This window comes from Choristoneura fumiferana, chromosome 19, assembly GCF_025370935.1.
Source record: "Choristoneura fumiferana chromosome 19, NRCan_CFum_1, whole genome shotgun sequence".
NCBI classification, from domain to species: Eukaryota; Metazoa; Arthropoda; class Insecta; order Lepidoptera; family Tortricidae; genus Choristoneura; species Choristoneura fumiferana.
The window spans coordinates 4989738-5017733 of record NC_133490.1 but is presented as its reverse complement, the minus strand read 5'-3'; the positions used below and the strand labels follow the sequence as shown (position 1 = coordinate 5017733).

At 40.9% G+C, this 27996-nt stretch overlaps 1 protein-coding gene across 11 annotated transcripts in view; it reads left to right on the top strand.

The window, feature by feature from the left end:
- The window catches only part of bt (projectin protein bent), a 123495-nt gene extending 97088 nt beyond the window's left edge, over positions 1 to 26407 (top strand). For all 11 annotated transcript variants that reach the window (XM_074102716.1, XM_074102713.1, XM_074102712.1 and 8 more), the window contains 33 exons: positions 182 to 386; positions 886 to 1044; positions 1214 to 1418; positions 1797 to 1933; positions 2158 to 2367; positions 2981 to 3184; positions 3516 to 3664; positions 4009 to 4129; positions 4440 to 4637; positions 4990 to 5109; positions 5553 to 5717; positions 6203 to 6373; positions 6897 to 7013; positions 7476 to 7641; positions 8227 to 8387; positions 8855 to 9013; positions 11929 to 12136; positions 12688 to 12874; positions 13575 to 13729; positions 14120 to 14272; positions 14886 to 15115; positions 15733 to 15898; positions 16362 to 16486; positions 18112 to 18307; positions 18650 to 18819; positions 19495 to 19613; positions 20153 to 20303; positions 20716 to 20882; positions 21617 to 21755; positions 22238 to 22355; positions 22960 to 23096; positions 24509 to 24678; positions 25328 to 26407. In XM_074102716.1, the coding sequence (XP_073958817.1) occupies positions 182 to 386; positions 886 to 1044; positions 1214 to 1418; positions 1797 to 1933; positions 2158 to 2367; positions 2981 to 3184; positions 3516 to 3664; positions 4009 to 4129; positions 4440 to 4637; positions 4990 to 5109; positions 5553 to 5717; positions 6203 to 6373; positions 6897 to 7013; positions 7476 to 7641; positions 8227 to 8387; positions 8855 to 9013; positions 11929 to 12136; positions 12688 to 12874; positions 13575 to 13729; positions 14120 to 14272; positions 14886 to 15115; positions 15733 to 15898; positions 16362 to 16486; positions 18112 to 18307; positions 18650 to 18819; positions 19495 to 19613; positions 20153 to 20303; positions 20716 to 20882; positions 21617 to 21755; positions 22238 to 22355; positions 22960 to 23096; positions 24509 to 24678; positions 25328 to 25534 (5445 nt within the window). In that variant the 3' untranslated portion in view covers positions 25535 to 26407. The remainder of the gene's footprint in view (positions 1 to 181; positions 387 to 885; positions 1045 to 1213; positions 1419 to 1796; positions 1934 to 2157; positions 2368 to 2980; positions 3185 to 3515; positions 3665 to 4008; positions 4130 to 4439; positions 4638 to 4989; positions 5110 to 5552; positions 5718 to 6202; positions 6374 to 6896; positions 7014 to 7475; positions 7642 to 8226; positions 8388 to 8854; positions 9014 to 11928; positions 12137 to 12687; positions 12875 to 13574; positions 13730 to 14119; positions 14273 to 14885; positions 15116 to 15732; positions 15899 to 16361; positions 16487 to 18111; positions 18308 to 18649; positions 18820 to 19494; positions 19614 to 20152; positions 20304 to 20715; positions 20883 to 21616; positions 21756 to 22237; positions 22356 to 22959; positions 23097 to 24508; positions 24679 to 25327) is intronic.
- The last annotated feature ends 1589 nt before the right edge of the window (positions 26408 to 27996 follow it).

Below are 27996 nucleotides of genomic sequence, written 5' to 3'. Positions count from 1 at the left end.
AAATAATATGTTCAATTTTGTACGAATTCTAACACACAAGTTCCAGGAAACAGAGTAGCGAAACGGGTCTAACCCACGATTTTCTTCTTAAGAGGCCGAAAATCAAACTTCTCTAAACTACCTCGATAAATTGACAATGAGTTGATTCACTACACATTTCTGTACATTTTACATTCACCAGGCTTACAACCTCGAAGCGGGCAACGAGTACGAGTTCCGCGTGCGCGCCAAGAACGCGGCCGGCTTCAGCAAGTACTCGGCCAGCTCGCAGCGGTTCAAGGTCAAGCCGCGCTGCGGCCCGCCCGGCCCGCCGCGCGCGCCGCGCGTGCTGCGCGTCGGCAAAAACTACGTCGACCTCAGCTGGGACCCGCCCGCCAACGACGGAGGTCAGTACCGGACTAGTCAGACACTCGCCGCCCACGGTGCCATAAGTCAGCGGGGCAGGATCAAGGTCAAACAACGCATGGTGCGTGTCGGCAAAAACTACGTTGATCTCAGCTGGGCGCGCCCGCCAACCACGGAGGTCAGTACTGTACCAGCGAGACACTCGCTGCTCACGGTGCTATAAGTGTGGTGCAGTAAAAGCAGACAAGTGCGTTACTAATTGACAGCTGCCTATCGATTTTTAGAAGAATGCAGAATTTGGTGTACCCTGAAGCATGGTGGCTTATTAATTAGCAAGTTAAACCAGCGTGTTATTACTACTAGGAAAATTATGCAAGTAGTAGGCTACAAAATGCAAACAATTAAAGTTAAAAAAAAAAATTGGAATCATAGGAAATTGTAAGGAGCTCGACTGCTCGATAACAAATCAACCACCAACAGCGAAATTGTCTAATTAAGTTTTGCAACGTATTGTAACCCAAATCATTTTGTACCATTCAGGTTCACGCATCACCGGCTACATCATCGAGCGTCGCGACGTGGGTGACAGCGTGTGGGTGAAGTGCAACGACTACAATGTCGCTGACACAACGTTCACCGCCATGAAGCTCATCGAAAAGGCTGATTACGAGTTTAGGATCATCGCTGTCAACACTGCTGGTAAAGAATCTTTACTGGTTGTGATATAGTTTTTTTTCATATTTTCAGTACTATATTTTCGTATTAATCTGACTTGGTAAAAAAAATGGAAATGTAAAACTCAATTCTCATCATAATAAACACTTGTTTTCATGAAGAACGTACATATAAACATGCTTTTTTTCCACAGGCAAATCAGAGCCATCATCGTGCACGACGCCTATCCGCACGGGCGAAGAAATCGGCGGCACGAAGCCCGAATGGGTCAAACAGATGCCTCCGCATATGTGCGCGCCACTCGGCCGGCCGTTTACGCTCGAATGCGTCGCCACTGGCAACCCTGTTCCTACCGGTCGCTGGCTGAGGAACGGCCGCGAACTGGTGCTTGGAACAAGGTCAGTCGACTGTAGTATCCTGGTCATGGCACCAAATTGTAACAACCTATCAGTTATATCCTGGTCACGGCACCGAATGTAACATACGATACATCGGCTTGCTGAAGATCTCGAATTGTAATCAATTCTAGACATTCGCGATTTGCACTCATAATTATTATCACACCCGCATAAATACAAGGATTTATAACATACGTTTACTCGTTGCCAAAGCCGCTGCGATGTAGCTGAAACGTAAAGATATTTTTTCCAATAAATTGTGATTAATTTATCTAGTGACAATAATTGAAAAAAAAAAATTGGTGTAATACCTGCATTAACACCAATCATTTTTCACAATTAAATCGTTTAGACATTCATGATCACTAATTCATGCAGGTTCATTGCTGAATCACGCGAGGGTACGTTGAAACTAAACATCCTTGAGGCAACTGATGCCGACGAGGGTGACTACACGTGCGAAGCCGTCAACAACATCGGCTTCATCTACTGCACTGGTCACCTTAAGATTGGCAGTGAGTACATGGCTATATTATTATTCCACTCAAAGTTAATACACTGTTACCTAAATCTTTTTAATTGCTTAAAGAGTAACTTTATACTTAAAAAAAAGTCTAAATATAAAAGATATACATTTTTTCTTTAGGAGGCTATATCTTCCGTTTGATTTTACTTAAATTTGAAGAAGCAAATATTTTTTGGGTAAAAATGTTTTCACAAATACTTATCTCCCTTCCAGATCCGCCACGAATCACGCGCATGCCAGGAGACTTGCACCTTCCGGAGCACGATAACACCAAGATCAAGATCCTGTACACGGGAGACCAGCCCGCCGACGTCACGCTCACTAAGGATGGCCACAAGGTCTCCGAGTCGCCACATCTCAAGTTCACCGTCTTCGATGACTACATCCTTATCTTCATCAAGGATATCAGCAAGGATGATATGGGTTAGTGAGGTTTTTGATTTGTGGGGCATAAATCGAAACGCTAATGAATGGATAGGAGTGGAAGCATAAAATATCGAATTATAAACCATATTTAAAAAGTTAGCCGTGTGGTGTCGGGTTAGAATTACACCTCTCCATTTCTTCCGTGGATGTCGTAAAAGACGACTGAGGATATAGCTTAAGATATATCGTAGGCCACAGGCTAGCAACTTGTCACTATTGTACCGTTTTTGTCAAACATAAAACTAAAAATTGCTAAAAGTGGGCTTCGTGTGCTCTGCCTACCCTATTTGGCAATGTGTGTGTGTGTGTGTGTGTGTGTGCGTGTGTGGGTTTTAAAAGTTCAGTACAGTTTTAGAGTAGATCGGAAAGATGTTCTCTCGCTAGTGTCGTAAAAAATAACTAATGGTACGAAAGTGAGTCGGCAGCAGCATTGTCTATTGCCAACTGAAAATTTCGAAAGGCAAATTACCTTTCTATTTTGCGACCAATCTTCAGGCGATGACCACGTCCATTCTGTCCACATACATTACAATATATAACCTGCCAGAAACTATCTGCAATAAAATGCAAGCTACCTAACAACAGCTCCTAACCTCTCTTTATCCCTTAGGAACCTACAAAATCACGATAAAGAACAACTCGGGCGAGACATCGGACACCTTCTCGGTAACGGTGACTGGTCTGCCTGGCCCGCCGCAGGACTTGCAGACATCAGACGTGTCCAAGCACTCTTGCACGCTCACCTGGAAGCCGCCGAGCTACGACGGTGGAATGCCTGTCACGCACTATGTCGTTGAACGTAACGACACGTCGGGTGAGTCGCAGATGATATAACTTGTCAAGTTTAAAAATACAGCCCTTTTTTCGAGGACTTCGCTACGAGAGAGGAAGACTAAGACAAGGAAGTTTCGCTGTCGTTATGGCATCATAGTGTGGAATTTTTAATATGAAATTAATGCTGATCCGTATATCAAAATTTTCCCCCTAACTGTTCATTCTTGTGGAAATTATTGGCTGAAGAAGATAAATAATATCAAATTACATAAGCTCAAATCTGGACAAAAGTAAAAAGTTTGCTCCTAGATACCATCGCAAAGTAACGCCAGAATCAATCAATTACCTTAATCATCGATCGTTTTCCCCAGGCACGGCATGGATCACGATCGCGTCGTCGGTCCGTGACACGCGCTTCACGGTGCAAGGGCTGACGGAAGGCCAGGAGTACAACTTCAGGGTTCACGCCGCCAACGAGAACGGCGTCGGACCCGCCTGCGACGCTGCCAACCCTATTAGAGTGAGTTTAATTAAGGATCGACCAGACCAATACTCAAAATATGTTTCACACACTGTAAACACATAAACTTCTTGCGTCAGGTTTGTATCGTGTACCATTCACACAGTTTCTCGCAAAATGTTGACACACCGTTAATCAGTGGTTTGGAAATTACGCTTCAAACAAGCAGCGAATCAGTGACGTCAAATTTCTGTATTTGGAATCTTAAAAACTAGATCAGTGTTCACACCAACGCTAAAATCAATTTATTTAATATTTTAAAGTCACTTTTTTCGTTGCAGTTCTTACTTCGAAATTTGAGTTCCGTCCCACACATCCACTTTATTTGATTTTCTTTTCTTTAGGCAAAGGCACCGTTCGACCCGCCGTCAGCACCTGGCATCCCCAAGATCAAGGAGGTCGGAGGAGACTTCGTCCACCTGGAATGGGAGAAACCTGAGAGCGATGGTGGAGCCAGGATTCAAGGTAAAAATAACACGCTTTTACCTCAACTACCGGAGAAAATAGCAACGGTCTAAAAGCGTGCCTTGAGGCACTCTCACTATGTAATGTTTTTTTTATTATTACGATATATTTTAGCTATATCTTTCGATGTGTTCGCACTTTATTCCTGATATCTTAATCCTTTTTTTTTGAGATTTAATGTTTTGGGTGATCAATCATAAAATATCTAAGGTATTTCGGTTTACAAAGACTGTCAAAGGCCCTTCACAAAGCAAGTCTACATTATGATTTGGTGTACTTAGCTTCACTAATTTGAACCTCATTTTCGTAGGCTACTGGATCGACAAGCGCGAAGTGGGCACGTCGACATGGCAGCGCGTCAATATTACGCTCTGTCTGCCGAACCAATACAACTGCTCGAACCTGATCGAGGGGCGGCAGTACGAGTTCCGTGTCACCGCCGTCAACGAGGCCGGACCTAGTCCACCTAGCTCCGCCTCGCAGGAGGTCAAGGTCGTTGACCCGAGAGGTGAGTCTGCTCGGGATCGCAATATGTATAAGTCTGAAAGAGATAAGCTACGAATATATTAATACTAGCACAACGTAGCCTACAAGTTGAGTTGATGATGAAGTATAAAATATAGGAGTTTACTACTGTTTGCAAATTAAATTTTTATTTCATAGACGCTACACAGAAGTTACATAGCCATTCATACTCATATGTAATATCTTTTAACCTTGGAAGAAGTTACTTCTCTGCATAAGTTAGTAGTCGAAATCGAAATTCAAGGTCATTGGACATTCAAACTTTTTTGCTGATTTGTTTTTTTTTTTTGTCTTGTATTGCAAAGTATTGTCTAATCGCTCGTCTTTGCTTTCAGCTGCGACTCCGCCGGAGATCGTGAAGCCACTGAAGAACGCCAACTGCATTCAGTACCACAACGCTAAGTTCACTTGCACCATCACTGGCTTCCCCAAACCCACCATCAGCTGGTACAAGGGTATGTTTATTTAAATTATTACTATTGATCGTCATTCTCATCAGTTAGAAGAAGTCCACTGCTGAACAAAGGCCTCCTTGCTAGAACGCCATAATGATCGACAACTCGCTACTTGAATCTACCGGTTGCCATCTTACTTTCAAAAACTTTAAGTGTAGTAGAAAATTACCCAATGGAGATGATGCACAATCAAACCAACTAAATCTTCTTATCCTACTGTAGAAATTCACAGAAAATCTAAGAATGTCAACGCCTGACAGAACTTTACTGTAACTTTCTGCGCTGGATGAGAAATTATATGAGTCAAACTTAAAGCACTGCTTTTTTTACTAGAACTGTCCAAAAATATTTAAAATGAATCCTGGTCACAGCACCAACTGTGCCGCACCTTACTCTTAGCCTCTTAATAACGCTTTTAAAACGATACATATATTTACCTACAGGAGCTCGTGAGATAACAAACGGGCCGCGTCATCGCATCTGGAGCGAGGGCGACAACCACTTCTTGACAGTGGTCGACGTGTTCGGCGAAGACGCCGATGAATATGTCTGCCGCGCTGTCAACCGCGCCGGCGTCAAGAGCACGCGCGCTGAGCTTCTCATCATGAGTGAGTCTTGCCTGTTTATTTTTTAAGCATCATCGTCGTCATTCTCAGCCTATAATACAAAAGTGTTTAAATAGTCTTAAATATTTCAGCAAAAGGCTAAGTTTGTTACCACTGTGTTTTTTCTTAGTTTTTAACCCGTTTAAATAAATATCTATTGGGTGAAAGTAGCGTTTAAATAGCAAAAAATCAAGAGGACGTCCTATGCGCTGGACTGACTAGATAAAAGACCTAACCTCTGAACCTCTCTAAAACCTCTTAACACTTGCGCCAGAGAAGCGACGGCCAGGGAAAACTGGCCAGAATTAATTGGCGTGCTGCGTGACCACGACTGCTCTGCCAAGAGTATCCGACAAAAAAGAAGAAATTTAGCATTTAAATTCTCGTCTTCCTTATATTGCTTATACAGTGGTGTACTTTTGTATGCCAAATGTGTAACTCTCACAAGTAACCCCACAAATTTTAGAACTCGCCTCTTTTTTTCCCAGCCGCGCCGAAACTGAACGTGCCGCCTCGCTTCCGTGACACGGCATACTTCGACAAGGGCGAAAACGTCGTCGTCAAGATTCCCTTCACCGGTCATCCCATACCGAAGATCACATGGGTGCGAGAAGGAGAGACGATTGAGTCTGGCCTGCACTACCACGTTGAGAGGAAAGGTGAGAGATAAACGTTCATATTTAAAAGAGGGGGGAATAGTGTTGACATCATATAAATAAAAGAATTCCAAGAAACGGCCCTATCAAAGAAACCACTTTATTTTTTAACTCTGATAACCAGATTAATTTACAACATATTGCAAATATTGAGTAAAAAACAAATAGTCGATTGATCTCTCAAGTATATGACGCTATAACTATCTACGGAAAATTCGTCTTTTGACAACTCGTAAAAAGTACGTCACTCAATTGGCGGAAAGATTATGACAATCATTCTTATTTAATACATATTGCAAGCATGAGATAGTGATAAATGGCGGAACTATGCAAGCTGCTTCTGCAGCTACCAAATTCTCCGTTTATATTTTTTCTTTTCTCTATCAAAACAAATTACCATATGGAATCTCAACATCTACAGAACCATTGCTCTCTCTTGGTAACGATTTTCTCTCAAAATCTTGACTGAATAGATTTAAAATAGACACAATTTTTAAATTACCTAATCCATGCGTGTTTGTTTCAGAACGGCACGCGATCCTAACAATCCGCGACGCGAGCAAGCTGGACTCTGGCCCTTACAGGATCTCCGCGGAGAACGAGCTCGGCTCCGACTCCGCCATCATCAACATTGAGATCAGCGGTAAGCGACAGTTTACGCCTGAATTCCTAGTTTAGAAAAAGATTGTGGTACGGAAAGGCGTTTATCATATTTACTTATGTTTTAGTAAGATTCTGTTTGACAGTTGTACAGCTCAGAGTTTTTTCAAATTATTATTATTAAACATACATTTTTTTTTCACTTCTGCAAAAACCGTAATGTACAGTCGAACCATTTGATTCCTGACCCACCGTAGAACGTTCTCACAGTATGTGTCATAATAAATTCCCCTGTCAAACAATTCGATATGACTTTTTTTGACTATGACTTTTTCTACGAAAAGGTTTTACAGTGGGTCACGATTCACTTGGTTCGAGTGTACACAACGTTTATGAAACGCTTACGCTTAAGTAAGTTCCTTTCGCAATCAAATTATCACTCAAATTCAACCCATTTTTTTCCATTACCCCCTATGTTTGACCTTATCGCCCTCGTTACCCTCAGATCGGCCGGACCCGCCGCGCTTCCCGGCCACGGACAACGTGGGCGTGGACTCGCTGGCGCTCAGCTGGAAGGCCCCCGTCTGGGACGGCGGTTCCGACATCACCAACTATCTGGTCGAGAAGCGGGAGCATCCGATGACCAGCTGGATACGAGTTGGCAACACCAGGTGAGTAAACAGGGCTGGTTAGAGCATTTTCCCAAAATTGTTATTTACCTATAGCAAAATTTCCTTTCGCTTTTTTTTCGAATGTTTTTTACTGAAACTTATTTTCAGAATCGCGTTTTTTTTCCCGATTTGAATCGATACAGAAACAGTCTTGACGTCGCTCCTAATTTTGTGTGGTTTTGATACTTTGGGCCGACGCAAACTTAACATAAACGAAAATAAGCTTCAGTAAAAAAACATTGTGGGAAAAAAACATTCGGGGAAAAAAGCGAATGGAAATTAGATTCATTTTCATATAAATTAATATGGAACTTTTTTTAATATTATGACAGTTGAAAAACGAGCAGGCGGATCATCTGATGGAATATAATCACCGCCGCTCATCTTTACGGGACTTTACTATTTACTGTCACAAATGTCAAAATTGAGAGAGAATGAGAGAGTACGATAAATGCAGACTAATACTACGATAAGAGCAAACGTGGAGAGGAGGAGCCTTCTGATACCTGATTACCTATCCTTAAAACAGCATATAGATGAAACAAGGTCTTTACCTAAGCTCCTTCTATCACAATCCCCTTCCAGATTCACGACGATGGCGATCACAGGGCTGGTGCCAGGCAAGCAGTACGAGTTCCGCGTGTACGCAGAAAACATCTACGGCCGCTCCGAGCCCAGCGAGCCCACCGGCCTCGTGCAGACCAAGGCCGTCGTCAAGAAGGAGTTCAAGAAGAAGGAATATCCTGGTACGTTCACTAGCTATATTGTAGCTGCTAAAGTCTGTTGGCTGAGACTTCATAGATATTTTGATAACGTCTCGGAGTAGTGACTGTTGCTTAAATTAGCACCGCGTGCGCTGAATTTCGTGGTAAGAGGCACGCAGTTGTTGTCAAATGTGGGACCGGGTGAGCTAGCGGGCACGGTGGCCATATCGCCATTCCGTTCTAAAATGCGCTTTGAGTGTTTCCCTGTTGTTTTCTGTTTCTTTATACAGTCAGTTTTATAGATATAATATCTCATATTTTTTTTCCAAAAACAACTATCTCGAGAACGCAAAAAGGATGAAAGAAAATAGGCGGTCGCTTAAAAGCGGTCTCTTCCAGGCAACCATTTTGATATAGAAAGTAATATAAATGTTGTATTAGGTTGCTGAGACACAAACATAAGAAACGAAACACAGTGATATTAAAATTTATATATTTTTGTGTTGCAGTGGACGAGACGGGCAAGCGCATCCGCACCAACGCCGACCACGGCCCCGTCAAAGACTACGACAGTTACGTGTTCGACATCTACAGCAAATATGTGCCGCAACCAGTCGACATCAGCACGTGCTCCGTCTACGACAAATACGACATTCTCGAGGAGATTGGTGAGTGGCTGGCACAGTGTATATTTGTTTGGTTAGCCAGGCTACTTGGTGTAGGTCTGGACGTAATAGAATAGATAATGAAACAATATTTGAACATAAAACTACTAGAGCCAAGAGCCCGCGGCAGCCAGACCTTCGTTATAGGAGAAAGGCTGAAAGTTTTTTACAAGTACAGTTGTAACGCAGGTAATAACGATCCCCAGCTGAAATTTGGATATTGAGCACTTTAAAAAAAAACACGTATCAAAAGTCATAATAGTTCATCTTAATTTCGTCATAGTATAAAACTCAATTTTTATATATTTTGATCGGAATTATATTAGAAAATTATTTCCTTCTCTGCCAGACACTTTATAGGGGGGCAACCCCAGGGGGTTTGGCAGGCCAAGCAACAAAATATGTTTAATAGACGCCTGACAAAATTATATTATTTAATAGTTGATAAAATAACTTTCATCCTTTACTCGTATACTGTAACGAAGTTGTGGCTGTCATGGGATCTTGGTCCATACCGTGAGACACACACTGTGGAATAAACTGGATAACTCATGGCTTTAATCGAGTTTAGCTCGTCATGTTACTGACAGATTGTATTGCTTAGTAATTAGGTTCCATTTTCCTGAGTTGCTCTGTGCGTTGCAATTAATAGTCGGCAATTCAGTAACAACTTTGAACGTTTAACATTCATACAATTTTATTTTAAAGTTGTAAACTGGTAAACTAAATAGTGAAGGCACATGTCAACGCGTCAGAGCCAGATAAAGATAGTTGAATCTTAAATCAACACAAGTTCAGCAGGCGTTTGTGAATCAATATTAGATTACCTAACGATCTTTCTCACCTTCGGCTCCCTATAAAGCTACGTATTTTTAAGAGTGGAAATTATATTATAAATTATGACAAAAGACATAATTTTTATAAGCATGCTAATTTTGTGCAGTGATATAAATTGTAGTAGCGTTTGTTAGCACGAATATTTTATTAAAGTCTAAGGCGCATCAGACATGTCTTGGGAAAAAAAATACAGAATGGTTTGTATACTAAGCACGTCGAATATTATTCCTTACACTGCGTAGTTAACAGTACCTAAACAAGCATGAAATTTTATATTTACAGATCAATGAGAGCTCAATCGATGGTTTTTCTTTAGGCTGGGTAACATGCGATAAAGTAACTGAAATGCTGCCTGAATTTGATAAAAGTTAATGAATGATTAAACAAATAAAACATAAAAGAACACTTTGCACAGTTATTTAGGCATTTGATATTACGACTGGTAAAAGGAATGACAGTAGATTTAATTTTAAAACAAAAAAGCATGAAAATAAATTCTAGAACTAAACCACACTCACGAAGTTGCTTCCGAGGGTAGTATTAACACTAAACGTACAGTCAATAACATAAATAATTGGATATCAAACACAAGAGAGAAAAAAGTGTCACTGCTCAAAATTCAAATGCAAAATCAATTCATATTTTCGATTTGATTTTACAATACCTATAAATTTTTGAGCATTGACATTTTGCTTCTGTTCTTTTGTTTAATGATTACACAATTATGTTGATGATTGTACTACTAACATGCAGTAGAAAATTGAGCCTTACAGAAATTACTTTAGTGGTGAATTTCGCAGGTGACTTCGTGAAGTGCGCGTCCAAACGGAAGGCGAGAGGTGTGTGAATAGGTCGATGTAGTGGTTGCTCTATCTGCGTCTCTCTCGCACGCACACTCTTATTATCTAATTATATTTAAATTGTTTCGTTTTAAGAAATGGCATGGCCTATAGATAATAATTAGGTAAGGGGTAACTGGAAGAACTTTTTAAGTATGTGTCAAAAAACTAGAGTTCTTTTGATCGTTTATTTTTTTCAGTAACTTGTTTTTTTTTTAAATGAAGAAATAGTAAATGATGATAATTATTCATAAAATCAAAGAACCTTTGAAGTAAAACAAACTATTCCAGCTATCCCCATGTTAAGAAAGATATTTATTTAAACACTTAACGCAATTAAATTTCATTATTTATTTATTAAATTACAAATATATTTTTTGTTTTCAAGGTTTTAGTAGAAACATATGCACGATTTGCGCTTTTTATATAATATTTATTTATGATAAAAGAATGTGACTTGTATAATTATAAGAATGCGCATCTTCGTAGAGTTGATAATTGGCACGTAATTAATAGAACCACGTACAGAATGTTACAATGTTATAATTTATCTTAACTATAAGTTATCCAAGTCTATACAATGAAGTTTAAAAAGGCAATGTCTTCTTATGAGAAATAGATTGGTCTAAAAGTGGTTTGATATTTTGAGGCATAATACCATAGATCTCGGATGAGAGTTTTCTGGCAATAAATATATCACTAGATGGCGCTATCGATGAATAGTCCATCTGCCCGAGGCGCCAGGTACTAGCGAACCAACTGAATCGTGACCCACTATGGAACCTATTCGTAGAAAAAGTCATAGTGACATCGCAATGCTTGACAAGGGAATTCATTATGACGCTTACTGTGGGAAAGTTCTCCGGTGGTTCAGGAATCAAATGATACGACTGTACTACAGGGCGCCGCGCGCACCAGCTCAACTTAACCAATTAATTTGAATATCTATTTTTATCGATCGAAAGGAAAACTAAACTCAGCGAATTAACTTTTACAGGCTTATTTCTAAGGAGTGAGTATGAGTAGGTATTCTATGTCTAACGAACACGGGCTGTAATTTTGTCTTTTGTTCTTTGTCTTTGATGGCTGAGTCCGGTCCTGGTTCCAAGGAACAAACTTTACACCACTATTAGTATGATGGAAATTTCAAACCTTAGCTATGATATGCAGGGTGAGATCAGAATGGGTTAGGATATTGTGATAAACCACAGCAGAAGCATGAGGTGTGCCCTAATGTTGTAGGCACAGGTGCGTTCGGTGTCGTGCACCGCTGCCGCGAGCGGGCGACTGGCAACGTGTTCGCCGCCAAGTTCATTCCGGTCGCTGGTGCAATGGAGAAGGAACTCATCAAGAAAGAGATAGACATCATGAACCAGCTGCATCATCGCAAGCTGATCAACTTGCACGACGCTTTCGAAGACGACGACGAGATGGTGCTGATATTCGAGTTGTGAGTTTTTTGTTGATATTTATGTTTTTTTTAGAGGCACCATTATTATTTGTCACTTAGAACACCAGGTGCCTATTAGAACTCAGAAATGAGAACGTAGAAGAACAAAATTCACCGACGTTTTCAAGCGAATTAGCTCATTGAAGTGGCAATGGGCAGGCCATATAGCATGGAGAACAGATGGCCGTTGTGGTCGAAAAAAGGGGCGCTAGGCGGATGCCCAAAGTACCTGAAGGTGTATAGAGGAGGCCTTTATCCAACAGTCGACGTCCTACGGTTGATATGATGATGATGATTAGAAAGTGGCGAAACAGGCCTTAATTTTGTTTTAGGGTATGTTTGAATGAAAAATTGATGGCACTTTGGAAAGTATTTAACACGCCACTGATTTTTTACTTAAAAATTGCTGTAAGTCGAAACATGAAGTTATCACGCTTTCAAAGTATGCTAAAAAAAATACCTACTCGTCAAGCTTGAATCTTACAATGGTATTCCCACTTACCACCCACAAGCTAACACAGTGAAAAGATAACATAAAACCATTGTTACAGCTTGTCGGGCGGTGAGCTGTTTGAGCGCATCACGGAGCCTGGTTACAACATGTCGGAGGCCGAGGCGGCGCATTACATGCGACAGATCTGCGAGGGAGTGAGACACATGCACGAACAGAACATCATCCATCTCGACCTCAAGCCTGAGAACGTCATGTGCCAGACAAGGACCGGTACCGATGTCAAGGTAGGTTTAGATTAAAATGTTAATTATTATTTTGTTGTTGGTTTACGAAAATGCTATAAGGTGTCGTGAAATCTCGTTACTTATTAAACGTAAAATAAAAAGTATGTTAGTAAGTATCAGTCTTTAAAACACAACCATCACGGACTGACAAACATCAGACAGCTTAAATCACTGTAGCCAGAGACTTGAAGCTTGGGAAATAATATGCCATGAGTATCATAGAGTAGCACTAAGCAGAAATTATTCGAAACGATCACTGGATAGGGAAATGATTTATCTTTCATCCTTACACGTTGCTAAATTCGCCTGCTTGCTTAAGTTAATCTTCTAGTAAAATCTGACACGTGGCCCCACGGTTACATACCAAACAGCCTGAGACCAGAGGCCTTATTTTCTAACACACTTGGAATCACAATCGTTACGCATCGTTACACAAACGCTATAAGACGAGGATAGAAAGAGATGACGAATACGATCGCGAACGTCAGCACCTTAGACATTACGGCCACAGCATATACTATAGTCCTTATACTTGTATTCTTGATGCCATTTCATTCTGGATCCTATGTGATAGTTCTGCTGCTTTATTTTTGGCTCCCTTAGCCGGAGGAAGCCTGGGTTTTAATCTGTCATATTATAATTTTAAACTTCTATAATGAAAAACAGATCAAAAATATCTAATCTCGATCATTCTTTCCAGATCATCGATTTCGGTCTGGCAACCAAGCTGGACCCGAACGAAGTGGTCAAGATATCGACCGGCACGGCCGAGTTCGCGGCGCCCGAGATCGTGGAGCGCGAGCCCGTCGGCTTCTACACCGACATGTGGGCCGTCGGCGTGCTCTCATACGTGCTGTGAGTTAACGCATTTTTAATAATAATAATACATTTTATTTCGGGAAAACAACAATAGTTACAAATTTTTATTCCTCCTAGGAGGCCTGTAGATATATTTATTATTATGATAAGATATATGGCTCGACACAAAGAAGATAAACTCGGTGCCGTCATTCTATAAATGTGTTATGCCTACACTTGTTTTTTTATTTGTATTAAGATTGTAATTAATTAGTTTCATGATAAACATGCAGGTAGTTAAACTTACTTTCAATAGGTCTTGTATTTCTTGTTGGAATTTACTGCCGTAATCAGGATTGGATTTCACGATTTGGTGCCGTGACCAGGATTAAGGGTTACAATTTGGTGGTGTGACCAGGATCTTAACCAACTCTTTGTACACAACAGGTTGTCTGGTCTATCGCCGTTCGCCGGCAACAACGATATCGACACGCTCAAGAACGTGAAGGCGTGCGATTGGGAGTTCGATGAAGAGGCCTTCATGCACGTCTCGGAAGACGCCAAGGACTTCATCAGACGACTGCTTGTTAAAAATAAGGAGTAAGTATTGATAATTAGGATAAGCAATAAAAGTTTCTAAATCAATTTGCAAGTTTTCTATTAAATTTCCTCGCAATTGACATACATTAATACAGTGTTCTTAGTTTTCTAATTTTTCATCGAAAATATTTTTCTAAATTATTAAATAATTCCCTAACTGTTTCTATGGACAAACGATTGTTTTTCAATTGTGAGTACTTCAGAATTGATATAAAACTAACCTAACCTATAGGACTCTATATCTACAGGATAGTCCTGAAATATATTTAGAAAAGTTTCCACATGAAACAGCTGGGAAATTAATCATTTTGGGAAAAAAAATTCGGCGTAAAGCCACGATCTCATAGTTCGTAGGCTCTGCTAAGACTTATATATCATTTTCGCTTGGCAGCTCGTAATTATCATATCGAGTAAAATGGCAAATTTTACGCACTTGTACAATCTACTATAACAGGTCCTCAATTAAAATCAGTAGTACCTATAGTAAATGGCACGAAAATAGAACCCAAAATCATATTACTCTCTTGCTTACATTTGTCTTAAACGAGCGAGAGGGAAATATGATTTTAGGTTCTAGTTCCGTGCCGTTTACTATAACGTCCGTCCGTTCCAGGAAACGCTTGACCGCCCACGAGTGCCTCCTCCATCCGTGGCTGGCCGGCGACGCGTCCGCAGCGCGCACGGCGACGATCGAGGCTCGCCGTTATGAGAAGCTGCGCGATCGCCTGCGCAGCCGGTACGACGACTGGGCCGGCTTCGCGCTGCCCATCGGACGGCTCAGCGAGTACAGCAGCTTGAGGAAGCTGCTTATTGAGAAGTGGAAGATCTATGATGGACAGTTCGGTGAGTTAAGAGCTTTCATCAGTACCTTACGCTTGTCAACGACGAAATCGGATGCTCGCGTTTATACAAAGTTTTTAAAAGTTAATTCGAAATATTTCAGAAAACTGTTGAGTAAGCATTTTTGAGAACCCCTTTAAATGTTTCTTATCAATAGGTCCTTGATTTTGCTAAGTGTTATATGAGGTGTTTTAATGGAGATGGGAGTGTATCGTACACTAATAAAAAATTAAAAAAAATCTATTATTATGGACGCAAGGGAAGGCCCAGATAGATCTGTGGCCGTATTGCCTAACGCTTTGGCGCTCGCGATCGCATTCACCGTCTCTTTCTACTCTACACTCGTCTTATACCGTGTGAGAGAAAGCAGTGGTGAAAATGATGATGATTCCGACTGCGTTAATAGAATCTCTGGACTGTCACCGGCTGAAAATCCTGGCTGCATATCCCCAACACAACACCCTAGAGTTTCAACGGGGGGAGAGTGTTAGAGGTATTTCGTATCTACTCACAGAGTCTGGCTCCCGTTAGGCTCTGCGGGCCAGTGTTTTTCGTTGATCGCCATTGGTTTCTTCCTTGACCCTTTTTAACAAACCGTTGGTGGTCGTGTTTGGTTGCAGACCGGCGGCAGGCGGCGCCGCGGTTCGTGATCCGGCCGCAGTCTGCGTTCTGTTACGAGGGCCAGTCGGTGAAGCTGTACTGCCGCATCATCGCGTGCGCCGCGCCCACCGTCACCTGGTCGCACAACAACCACGAGCTGCGACAGTCCGTCAAGTTCATGAAGAGGTCAGTGGCTCATGCTCATACTACTTACTTACTGTCAGGGCGCAGTGACCCAATGTGGGTCTTTGCCTCCAATACCAGATCACGCCACGATTTACGATCTTGAGCCAGCTCTTGCCAGCCTTCGAACACGAGGTCCAAAAGGTCTTTTCACTACAAACTCTCGATTTAAGTTTTGTCTCCGGTAAACACTGCCTGTATATATATATTTTCATAATAATATATACGAGTAAGACATGGAAAATTCAGGAGTTGTCAAATACCCTATTGTGAAAGCCATCAGTTTTTTTATCTACCTTGGACCATTGTAAACCGCATCGTATTGTTTTAAATTACAAACTATTAGTGTTAACAATCAAGTTGCTCAGATTAGTCTAGCTTACCAACAGCCACCCTCCGCTTCTCTGCCGGACGGAAGATTAAAATTAAACAACAATCAAATCATCAACAAACGACGTTCCCTCAGATACGCGGGAGACGATTACTACTTCATCATCAACCGCGCTAAGCTGGAGGACCGCGGCGAGTACATCGTGCGCGCTGAGAACCACTACGGCTTCCGGGAGGAAGTGGTCTTCCTCAACGTGCAACGTGAGTGCTGTTTTACCACATGCCCGATACTACTTTGACATGCTTGTTGGGAAATGTTCTTAGATAGTAAAGAGAGAAAATGTACATACTTACTTAGGCTTGAGGAACGCGTCTTCTGGGGCCCAAACATCGGTGTTTTGTCGTCCACAGGTTATTATGTGGATTTGAGGACGCTCACTGATTTTTTGGTGCTACTTCCAACCGAAGCAACTGGAGGAGACCTATGTCCAACAGAGGACATTTTATAGTTGATATGATGATGATGGTATATGACACGACGAACACATGGAATAAAATCCGGATCCCCACTGTGTCCAAAATGTATGAGAATTCCACGATCAAAACATTTAAACAATTTTAGACCGAAACGGCTCTCTCGATGTCTACCCTTTATGCCTAAAGGTGCAATGAAAGCCCAGTTTATATTTTTCCAGTCAAATAAATCCAGTAGCATTACATTGCTTTGCTCGATCAATCTCTCATGACTTATTAGCATTTTGGCCCAGCAATGTCATTCTACTGGAATGATACCACAAACTTTTATACTTACATTTGTTCTTAACCAATTTTGTACAGGAAAAATTAATTGTATCTGTTTTTAATCCATTTGTTTGAGTAATATAAATCCAGATAAAAGAGTAATAAAATAAAGCGTTCATGAATAGACGCTGTATTTAATCCCGATTAATCAAAACTGTCGAGATTATATCATAAAACAAATCAATTTGATAGCCGATTAGTGCATCTAGGTCAGTCTATTCTTGCCGCGACCGCCGTGGCACTAACCGAGGCCGAAAATACTACAGTCAGACGGTAGCACAGCACAGGCAGACAGATCGAAATCTAGATTATATTAGTAGATAGCTTCTTTCTATTGTCCGATTTCGTGATACATTTGGGTGACTAGTGTAATTTAAGCGTTGCTTTTGTAGAAACAAATTAATTTTTAACTTCGCTCTGTTAAGTTGAAATTCTTTGTTGTTTTTATAAAGATATTTCTGGAGTTTTCTATATAAAGTTTGTGATTGAATCTGCTATACTGTGACAGCCATAGTTGTTTGGGACAGGTTAGTGACAACGGAAGTGATACTTACTAAGCTCTCACCAATGATTTGTTACCTGTTCTGTCTCTCTATAAAACATTATCAGGACACGAAATGGTCAAATGTTTAAGCCTCTTTTTTAGATGATCATTTTTATGATGGATATACAAGCTTTTATTTAACTTGCAATGTTTATTTGTTCGTGTCAAACTCTTGTAAGTCATATTTTATTTACTGTCACTGATCCGATGATCTTGAAATTTGCTCAGGATTTGCGTTTGGACGACATTCCAAGTACACTCAACAATGACCTAACTTAATCAACTTAGAAACGTTGAAAAACATTGTCACTTCAAAGTTTAATATCTCGAAAACGGCTAAACTAATTTTAATCAAACATTGCTAAGACTCTGTAGAGAAACTCGCTTTCACGTAAAAAAACCACATCAAAAACGGACAATCCGTTTAAGAGCTACGATGACACAGACAGACAGACAGTCAGACATTGGCGTCAATCTTATAACACCTTCTTTTTGCGTCGGGGGTTAAGGATTGTATCAATATGAAGTTATTTTTGTGCAGCGGTCCCTCGTGTCCAGAGACAACACGTGCCGGAGGCGCCGCGGCGGCGCTCGGCGCTCCCTTACACGTTCTGGCAGGAGAGCAGCGAGACGGCGCCCGTGTTCACGTTCCAGCTGCGGCCGCGCGTCATGCAGGCGCGGGACACCTGCAAGCTGCTGTGCTGCCTCAGCGGCCGCCCGCAGCCCACCGTCAAGTGGTCAGTACCTGCGGCCCCGGCCCACAGGCCCGGCCAGCCACGCTCGACGATACGGGACACTAAATATGGCAAAGGGCGGAGTTCATTAAAACGTGCTTTTTTATTGAACGCACAATTTCTAAATCGAAAAGTTTGCCAGGCAACGAATATCCCTGCCCTCTGTAACAACCACTAGGCTCTTCTTACCAGTCGCTAGTTTAAGGGTGCCTTGGAGTGGAGCGAGACAGCGTGGCGAAGCGAGAGGATAATTATTTATTTTTAGAAGTTGCGTTTTTTATGTAAATAATGAATAATCTTTGCGAGATTGTTATCGTATACTAAAGTGTTAACTCGCTTTGACAGGTTCAAGGACCGCAAAGAGCTGTCCAAGTTCGACTATTCAATGTCGAACTCGGACGGCGTGGTCACGCTCGAGATAGTGGACTGCCGGCCCGAGGACAGCGGCAAGTACACCTGCGTCGCGACCAACTGCCACGGCAGCGACGAGACCTCCTGCGTCGTCATCGTCGAAGGTAACGCACGACAATACACGCAGCAACATGACAGTACACATAATAACACAACAATACCCACAACAACATAACATTACACACAAAAGCACTATACTACACACAACAAGCAACAATAAACATTTATCAACAACAAGGCAGCACACCAACTTATCTCTTTTACGTTACCGCTGTTACATCCATTCTCTTTGCATCCTCGTTTAGCCACCGTGGGTGACACTCTTTCCCGGCCCGGATAATACCGACATGGAAATACCGACCCTGTTTTTCGTGTACACGCTCATAGAAGCTCATGTCAGTTTCTATGGGCGTGAACAGGAAAAACAGGGTCGGTATTATCCTTCTAACGCCCAGAGTCCTTTATAAAGGACTTATTGTAATTTGAACTTCAAACTCTATCATAAATGACATAAAGTTTGATGTTCATAATATCAAAAATTTGACTTGGGCGTTAGGAGGTTATCCGTGCCGAGAAAGAGTGTCACCCGCCACTGTGATCTAATGTCATGTCTGTTCTGGTTTGCATCTATGTTAAAAGGAATACATACCGTGACAATTTTATCTGGATCTGTCGGATTCATTAGGCAGAGGTAAATCACAGCTTTAATATAGCACATACCATAAATAAATAAAAAAACAGTACAAAGTGTTTGATTCGTTTATTTGCATTTAATCAAGGCGAGGTGGTGAGCGCGGAGCAAGCTGCGCTCGCGCACAACTTCCTGCACTCGGGCGACCGCCGCTACATCGAGAAACCCATCAAACCCGCGCCGCCGCCCATCATCACCAAGACCAAGGTAAACTCCGACAGTTTTGTTTAACTAACCGCCTGACATAGTAAATGAGCACCAAAATTAAAACAGCGTTTAAAATCACCACTAAATGATACTAAGTCGTCGGAATTGCGCTTCGCGGAGCTCCTATTACGTGTGGTTCAGGAATAGATTTAATGGCAATATCTTGCATGAAATTTACTACAAGCTTAAGAGGGATAGTTCGAGGCAGATAATATCTTTTTTCACATGAATATTTAAAAAAAGTCCACGTGCTTTTGTTACTAATAATTTAATTAAGTTTCTACAAAAAAAAAAACATTTTTAATACAAGTTTTTTGGTGGCTGACCTTTTTTCTACTGTACTGGTATTTCCATCCAACCCACAAGTACCTATACCAAATTTCTAGTCAATCCGAACTGGAAGTGAATCACAATGAACTTGCAAGATGTGACCCAAAAACAAACAGGGCAATACTTTTCCCTGTTTGAAGTTGTTTTTATTTCAAGCAACGCACCCCAATATGGGTGATCCCTGGGCTAATACGGTGCGTGTGTGTCAGGTGACGATCGACCCGCCGGCCAAGTCGCACGCGGCCATCCGGCCCAAGTTCTCGCCCCAGTCTTCCGTGGACGCCAGCAAGAAGAAATACGGCTCCAAGTTGGATTCCGACACGTCTTCGCGCTCGCGCAGCACCACCAAGGAGCTCGTCTGTAAGTATAGTCAGCAATGATTAGTTGGAAGATGGCCATAGTTTACCAAAGGCCTTCCTTTAGAATGCCACAATGGAATAGTGTTATAAAAGGATGGGATATTTGCTCAAGCTGTAAAATACAAAGGTATTTGTAATTATAGTGATTCATTGAAGCATTTAACTTTCCGATAAGTAGAACTTTTTTCTTCATTGACCGCTGAAAAGAAAACGTATCATCTGAAAGTTTGAGGTTTTATTTAATGAAAACATCAATAAAAAAAAACTATCGATTTGTCGATAACATCGATAAAAAGCGGTGCTCTCTCCCTACAATCTGTCAATAGCCGCACGCAAAATTCGGGGCCCTACCTCATGATACTACCGCCAACTTGGCTATCATATCCCTGTGACTCACCGGTGCGTCCCCGCAGTGCCGGCGTCGGACGCTTCAATGTGCGCGCCGTCGTTTGCGCGTGCGCTGCCGGACGCGCTGCCGGCGCGGGACGGCGCGCCGCTCAACCTGTCGTGCGCCGTGCGCGGCGACCCCGACCCGCGCGTCGAGTGGTTCAAGAACGGCCAGCCGCTGCACTCCTCAGACGTAAGTAGCTCTCACACTTACATACGACTATGGTCACCATTGCGAACAATAAGATTGACTTATTGTTTAAAAAAATATACAACAATTACACTTGCTAATAGTTTTTTTTTACGAAAACAATTGACTTGTTTCTTGTGTTTTAAACGAGCATTCTGGCGAGCATCGGTCCGACGTCATCACATCCACTAATACCTACATTTTTTGACCAGCATTGATTAAAGCGTTGACTAGAATGATCTAAGCTATGTTTGGCTCTGTTCTTTGTTCAAGTCGACTAAATAATAACGGCGAATGCTCGATTTATATGACATTACATGTGAATGCTCAAGTTTATCAGCATCTTATCAGTAAAAGTTAAGAGCCATGATTCCTTCGCGAACCGATGTTGTAAAGAAGAAAGACACCCTTAATTGGAGCCTGTCCCATTAATCTCTGATAATTGCCAGATAAGCCTTGTGTTCTCTTTGATAATAAGTTTTTCATTTATATTAAAAGGAATAGATATGTTATTAGTAAACTGAAAATAAAGCGCAAAAAACGCAACAAATTACAATATCTCTGCCTCATTGTAAAATCGAACAAAATTCAACCGTATACTTTTCATAAAGGAAGCAAAAGGGACCATGAAACGTGTATCTTGAGTGCTGCCATATTAGAAGCATGTTTTCCAGTTGTTTTGTAAGCATATCATATATAAAATCATTTCTTACAAATATCACTATTATCCTGTCCAGGTGGTAGACCTGAAATACAAGAACGGCGTGGCGTCGCTCGCCATCCACGAGGTGTTCCCTGAAGATGAAGGGGAGTACGTGCTCCGGGCCATCAACAGCCAGGGACAGGTCGAGACCAAGTGCAAGGTCACCGTCAAAGGTCAGTTAGTGCAATACAATAGTAGATTGTGTCTAAAGGGCGCTACATAAGGAATTACGAACGAGAGTCTATAGAAGCCCGAAGTCAAAGGCAAAGTGAGGGCTTTAATGAGTCTTTGTTCGGAATTCTAGTACCGACCGTGCGACATGTCATGCTTTTTGTCACATAAGTGAGTAAATACATATATCAATTGCATAAATATTTTTAAGAAAAAAATATTTTTACGAAAATTGACGATAACGGTAGCGCACCTCGGGGGCTGCTGCTCAGCTCAGGAGCTGTATTGCATAACTACGCAAAAAAGGTCCTTGAGTTTTATTTTGGGGGTTTGAAATAAGTTAGCCGGTATGTTTTGGACACTGCTTACGAGCAAGTGTGATGAAAAATATTTTTTTTTGTTTTTGAAATAATTACATTTTTTTTAGTAAATTAATTGCAAAACGTTACATATTATATACTGAGCGGTGTGCCGTTTATTCCAGCGATGGACGGCAGCGCGGTCGCGGCCGGTCTGAAGGCCGGCGACAAGCCGCCCAGGATCGTGGACCATCCCGCCTCGCAGATACTGACTGACGGAGACGCCATCACGCTCTCCTGCAGGTACTTACATTGCGACCCTGTTTTGTTTACACACCACACACATAGGACCAACTACTTTACAGACGTACTAAATATGTTTTGCCCTCGTATTTTGACGCAAAAAATAGTATTTATATAGCTTACGAAGCTTAGCTTACTGAAGTTTACAGAAGTTAATTAAAAAAAACAATTCACAATTATTTATTTTCAACAAGGGTTTTACAAATGGTTTTTATGGCTAATTGAAAAAGCAAGATAATCAGGATTTATTTTAAAAGTGTTAGCTACGCTCTTTAAAAGTGCTTAGCTACGCTCTTTAAAAAGTCTCTGGGCGGACAGCCGGTAGGATTATGGTTGTTGATATAATTTTTCTTGTGGAGTGAATTATAGTTTATTCTGCGAGAAAAGAGTTCATTTGCAGGTGTTTATTTTTATTTCTTATTTAAGTACTCAACTTTAATCAACTTTCTGATTCACTGTCTGTACGTTATTATCGGTAGCGACGTTATTGAAAGTGCATATTATCGAATACCGACCGGTATCTTTAAGCCCTTCGACATAAATATCGATATTATCTTATTGTATCCCTAGAAATGACTTTTAGTGATGGTTGTCGTGTGCGCAGGATTGTGGGAGCCGACCGTTTCGACGTGGTGTGGCTGCACAACAACAAGGAGATCAAGCCCAGCAAAGACTTCCAGTACTCCAGCGAGGCCAACATCCACAAGCTGCATATCGCCGAGATCTTCCCAGAGGACGCCGGTATTTATTTATAAATAATGTCTTTACCTAATTTACAGTTTCCCAACACATTTGGCAAGTTACGGACTACAATATAGTTATATTTAACTACAATGTTATATAAGTAATATATACTTTTTACTATGACTATATAACTAATAAATTTACACTTAAAGTTGAAACGAAAATAAAATGCCTGATGTAGTTGAATTGAATTTTCGTAATCAGTTGTTTTGCTAATATTTTTCTACAGGCGTAAAAGAGAAACTTTTTACAAGCATTGAGTTCGATAGAATTTAAAGCCAGTTGAATAAAAATAAAAATGAATATTTCTAGAATTTCGTACAATACGATTCGATACAAATATTCTTTATAAAATTTCATGCGTGGTGAAAAAAACAAATTTTTTTTTCTTTTTAACCGATTTCAGGTGCTCCGTTTGTTTAAGTATTTATGCACTCAATGGTTTCCAACGGAAGCTCAACATTTGCGCCGAGAAGTTGACAGCCAGCTGAGTTGGGACCATTTCGCTGGACAAAATTCGAGCGTATCCGGTTTTTTTCTTTTCATTTTATTTGAAAGAACAAGTTGCAAGAATGAGGGCTATCGCGTATGAATTCGCCACTAGAGGCGCTAGTGTAGCGTGAGGTCTCCGATGACAAATTCTTTTTGGGTGAGCTACGCGGGATTATTTAAAATTAGAATATTTTGTGAATATTTTGCAGTATCTGAAATTAATTATGTCTATGTTATTTAATATTTCATGTCTGGTTTGAGACAATTTGTCTTTAAAGTCCTCCCTTTTCCGAACAAAACGAGGACTATGCAACACTGTTGACATACTTTTATGTAGGTTATTCGGTGTATTAAATATGAATAATCTAAACTTTGTTTTCACGCCGTAATAACAGGCTTTGAAAGCCATAATTAAAAACCTCACGCAACAGTGCGCCATCTAGTGAGACAAAAAACGATAGCCCTCATTGGGAGCACGCTAGATTTACCATCGGTATTGTCTAAAAACTTAACCCTGAGCATCATCTCTTTAACTTGCCGAAACAGACGGCATTAAAACGCTGATTATTTACAGTCTGCCAAGAGTATTCGACAAACAAGATATCTTGTATACGACGAGAGTTGAAGTGAATGATTACACACACAGCTACATGAAGAGCTGATTGCATAAAATAAGAAAAGAATTTTGAAAATTGGTCCACAATTGGCGGAGTAATCGGTGAACATACATAAAAAAATACATACAGTCGATCATAGAAGCCTCTCCTTTCTCTGAAGTCGGTTGAAAAGGAGAATGACCGAATTGAATGAATGAGTGAACGTCAAAATCCCGCCGTCAGTACAAGACATGTTCTTGTGTACGTGACCTTTAACTCTGGTGGCACTACCTTTTAGTTATTGTATTTACTTTGCTACAGGCGTGTACACGTGCGAGGCGTTCAACGACGCGGGCGAGTCGTTCTCGTCGTGCTCGCTGGTGGTGGCGGTGCCGGGCGAGACGCCGGCCGTGCCCCAGTACAAGCAGTTCCCGGCCTCCGCCACCGTCAACGGCGGCGAGCCGGCCGTCTTCACCGCAGAGCTCGACAAGGTAGCTTGGCTTCACAATATATGGACGACTTTGCCGATTCGATACCTGACGAGAGCACATGGAAGTTTCCATTGCAAAAATTGCGACTTAATTAATTAATGATAATTTATTCGTTGAAAATGTTTACAACAGGTGGAATATAATATAACAGTATTTAGTATCTAGTATATCCTACCGGAATCCGGCGTGCGAATTTAACATTTATATATGTGGTCTACCACCCTAAAGTTGATAATCGTTGCATATCATAAAACAATAATGCCAATAGACGTGTCTGTCAACTTGAAAGTTCGACTTTAGCGACATATTCATTTGATAGGGGCTTGTTTAAAAATTGATAGACCACTTATTTGGCTAATGGTACGTAGTGAATTGTCCACAGTCATAATTATATTTAAAATATTACATGTCAATTTTACAATAATAAGATAAAATTTTAAACAATAATAATAGTAATAATTTTAATTATAATCATCACAGTTGTCAGGTTTACACAACTTAGAATAAAGGGAGTTGCGTCGGCTACAGATAAACAATTTAAACAATGGGGAGTTGACTTGTAGCCTAACTTAATTAATGCGCACTGTAATTGTGCCAATGCACGCCACTGTCTATCTCCAAATGCCTCACACTCATTTTCCGTCCGCAGCCGCCGCTCCAGCTCCAATGGCTCAAAGACGGCAAACCCATCGACGAGACGTCGCCCCGGTACCGGTTCACCATGGAGGGCACGGCGCGGTACCGGCTGCAGATCGCCGCCGCCACCGGGGACGACGCCGGACAGTACTCGGCGCGTGCCGTTGGCTCCAAGGGCGACTCACAGGCCGCCTTCTACCTTAACGTCATCGAGAACTAAATATACGAGTATTGGGACCGTGAGGGGGGGACGACGACAATGGTGCTGGCATCAGCTGTCTAATTGTACGGTTTTGCATTAAATAATAGATATGTGTTGTTATGAATTGTAAAAGCAGTAACGAGAATAGTGACTGCAAATTTTGCAGTTTTCCAAAAGTATCGTGGAAACAAGAATGAAATTAAACCACGTTTCTGTTAAAGCAAGTTAATTTTTAACTGAAAACAACAATGTCAACGTAATTGTCATAATTGTCTAATATACAATATATAAATATTATGACATTCTGATGAAATTATTACGATGTATATTTGCTTCTCGCTTGACAGTTGTGCCAACATAATGCCCGATAATGCCCATAGTTGCCACCGCTATGTGGCGCTGTCGTCGCACACGGCCCTGATACGACCCTGATATGACTGACCTGCAACAATGATGAACTGGATGATTTTTATACAATTCGGAGTCTAAGTATGAAGGAGTTTTTTTTATATAATAATAAATTTTATTAATTTATTAAGTATCGTTAAGTGTTACGCCCTACGACGCCTGACTCTAGTCACTGTTCACGTTTATTTTATTCTATTCTATCGACGTTATCCTGCAACTACGTTATTTGTTCACCTAACACGCAGCTTCCTTTTAAACGAATTTAAGCTTGAAATTTAATCAATTTGTCCGAGGCCTTCGACGACCGTTTGGACCCTTCCCTGGATATTTTCAAAGCCACCAAAAGTATCCGCGGAACGATCCTGCGACTTGGCCGGAGTCCGTAATATTATTTTTATATTTAACTGTATTATTTAATTGTACATAATTTAATTTATATCATGTGACCGCGTAATTTATAAATAAATATGTATCTAAAAATAATTAGTGTTATTTTATTTGAACGCCCCTTAGCCTTAGGGCTCTTACACATAGACACGATATCGCGTTGTGCTACAACGCGGCGTCTTGTCGTGCAACACGTTACAATCCTTCATAGATTTCCACGCACGTAGCACGACGAGATATCAAATAATGTTAATGTGTTTTACACGGTAGTCGGTGGTGTAGCTGTTGCCACATTGCTAGCTAAAATGGTCTAAACTTTTTCAAGTCTTCTTGCAAAAGCACGAGTGTTTTAAAGTCGCTACATAACACTCCAGTCACCTAACACCTTCGCTCTAAGTAAAATCAACATTAATTCAAATAAGCAATTTTTTTGCATTACATATTAGGTCACGTACTCTGCAAATATATTCTTCAATAATCCACCAAACTGATAACATTTTTAGTGAAAAAAGGCGCCTATTTAGGGTATTTTTTTAAGCTTCTTCCGGAACCCAATTTTGGTGGATTCGAAAATATAGGTTCTTAAAATTACACGTAAAAGCCGTATACAAAAAATTGCCTTATATCGAATTGTTTCCAAAAAAACTAGAGAATGACCAGGCATATGACAACGGCGAGGGGTAAGGGTTAGCACCAATGAGGGCTATCGTTTTTTGTCTCACTAGATGGCGCACTGTTGCGTGAGGTTATTAAGTGTGGCTTTCAAAGTCTGTTATTACGGGCGTGAAAACAAAGTTTAGATTAAAATCATATTTAATACACCTTAAACCGTACCATAAAAATATCGAGCATGCCACAGTGTTGCATAGTCCCTGTTTTGTTCGGAAAAAGGGAGGACAAAGGTTTCTGAAAGACAAAACTGTCTCAAAACACAGACATTCATTGCTCCGGAACGCATATTTGCCATAATTAATTTCAGATATTATAATATTCACAAAATTATTCTAATTATAAATAAACCGCGTAGCTCACCAAAAACTATGAGATTTGACATTTCGGAGACCTCACGCTACACTAACGCCTCTAGTGGCGAATTCATACGCGATAAGCTGTTTTTTGTAAAAAAAAAACAGAAGAAAAACTTACTGGATACAGCTGTCAAGAGTTTCTTAAAGATCTTTCTAAAAACCTCAGTAACTACGTGTAGTACACTTTTTTGATGTGAGTTTGAATTCCATACGACACCATGTCACCGCTAGGAAGTATGACACGTATTAATTATACAGAATGTCTTAAAGTTATTCCGTAGTATGTATTTCATGGGGTTATTTTATTATTGTTATAATATAATAATAATAATAATATAATTCGACTGAACGCCCCTGTAAAGATTTTTTCAAAATTTTCACACAAAATGTAATTACGCCTTTACTGCAGTACAATCAACGTATGGAAATCAAATGGTCCCGTATTATCTACCGGAGGTTCAGGGGAACTAAACCCACCTACAGAAATATTTCGCGTCGTCTACACTGGAAACGTATCCTTTGGTGCTGGATACTTATATGATGCTAGGTGTCCATGGATATGTTTTTTTGTATTCGATTGGATGGCAAATGAGCAAGTGGGTCTGCTAATGGTAAGAGATCACCACCGCCCATAAACATCTGCAACACCACTGGTGT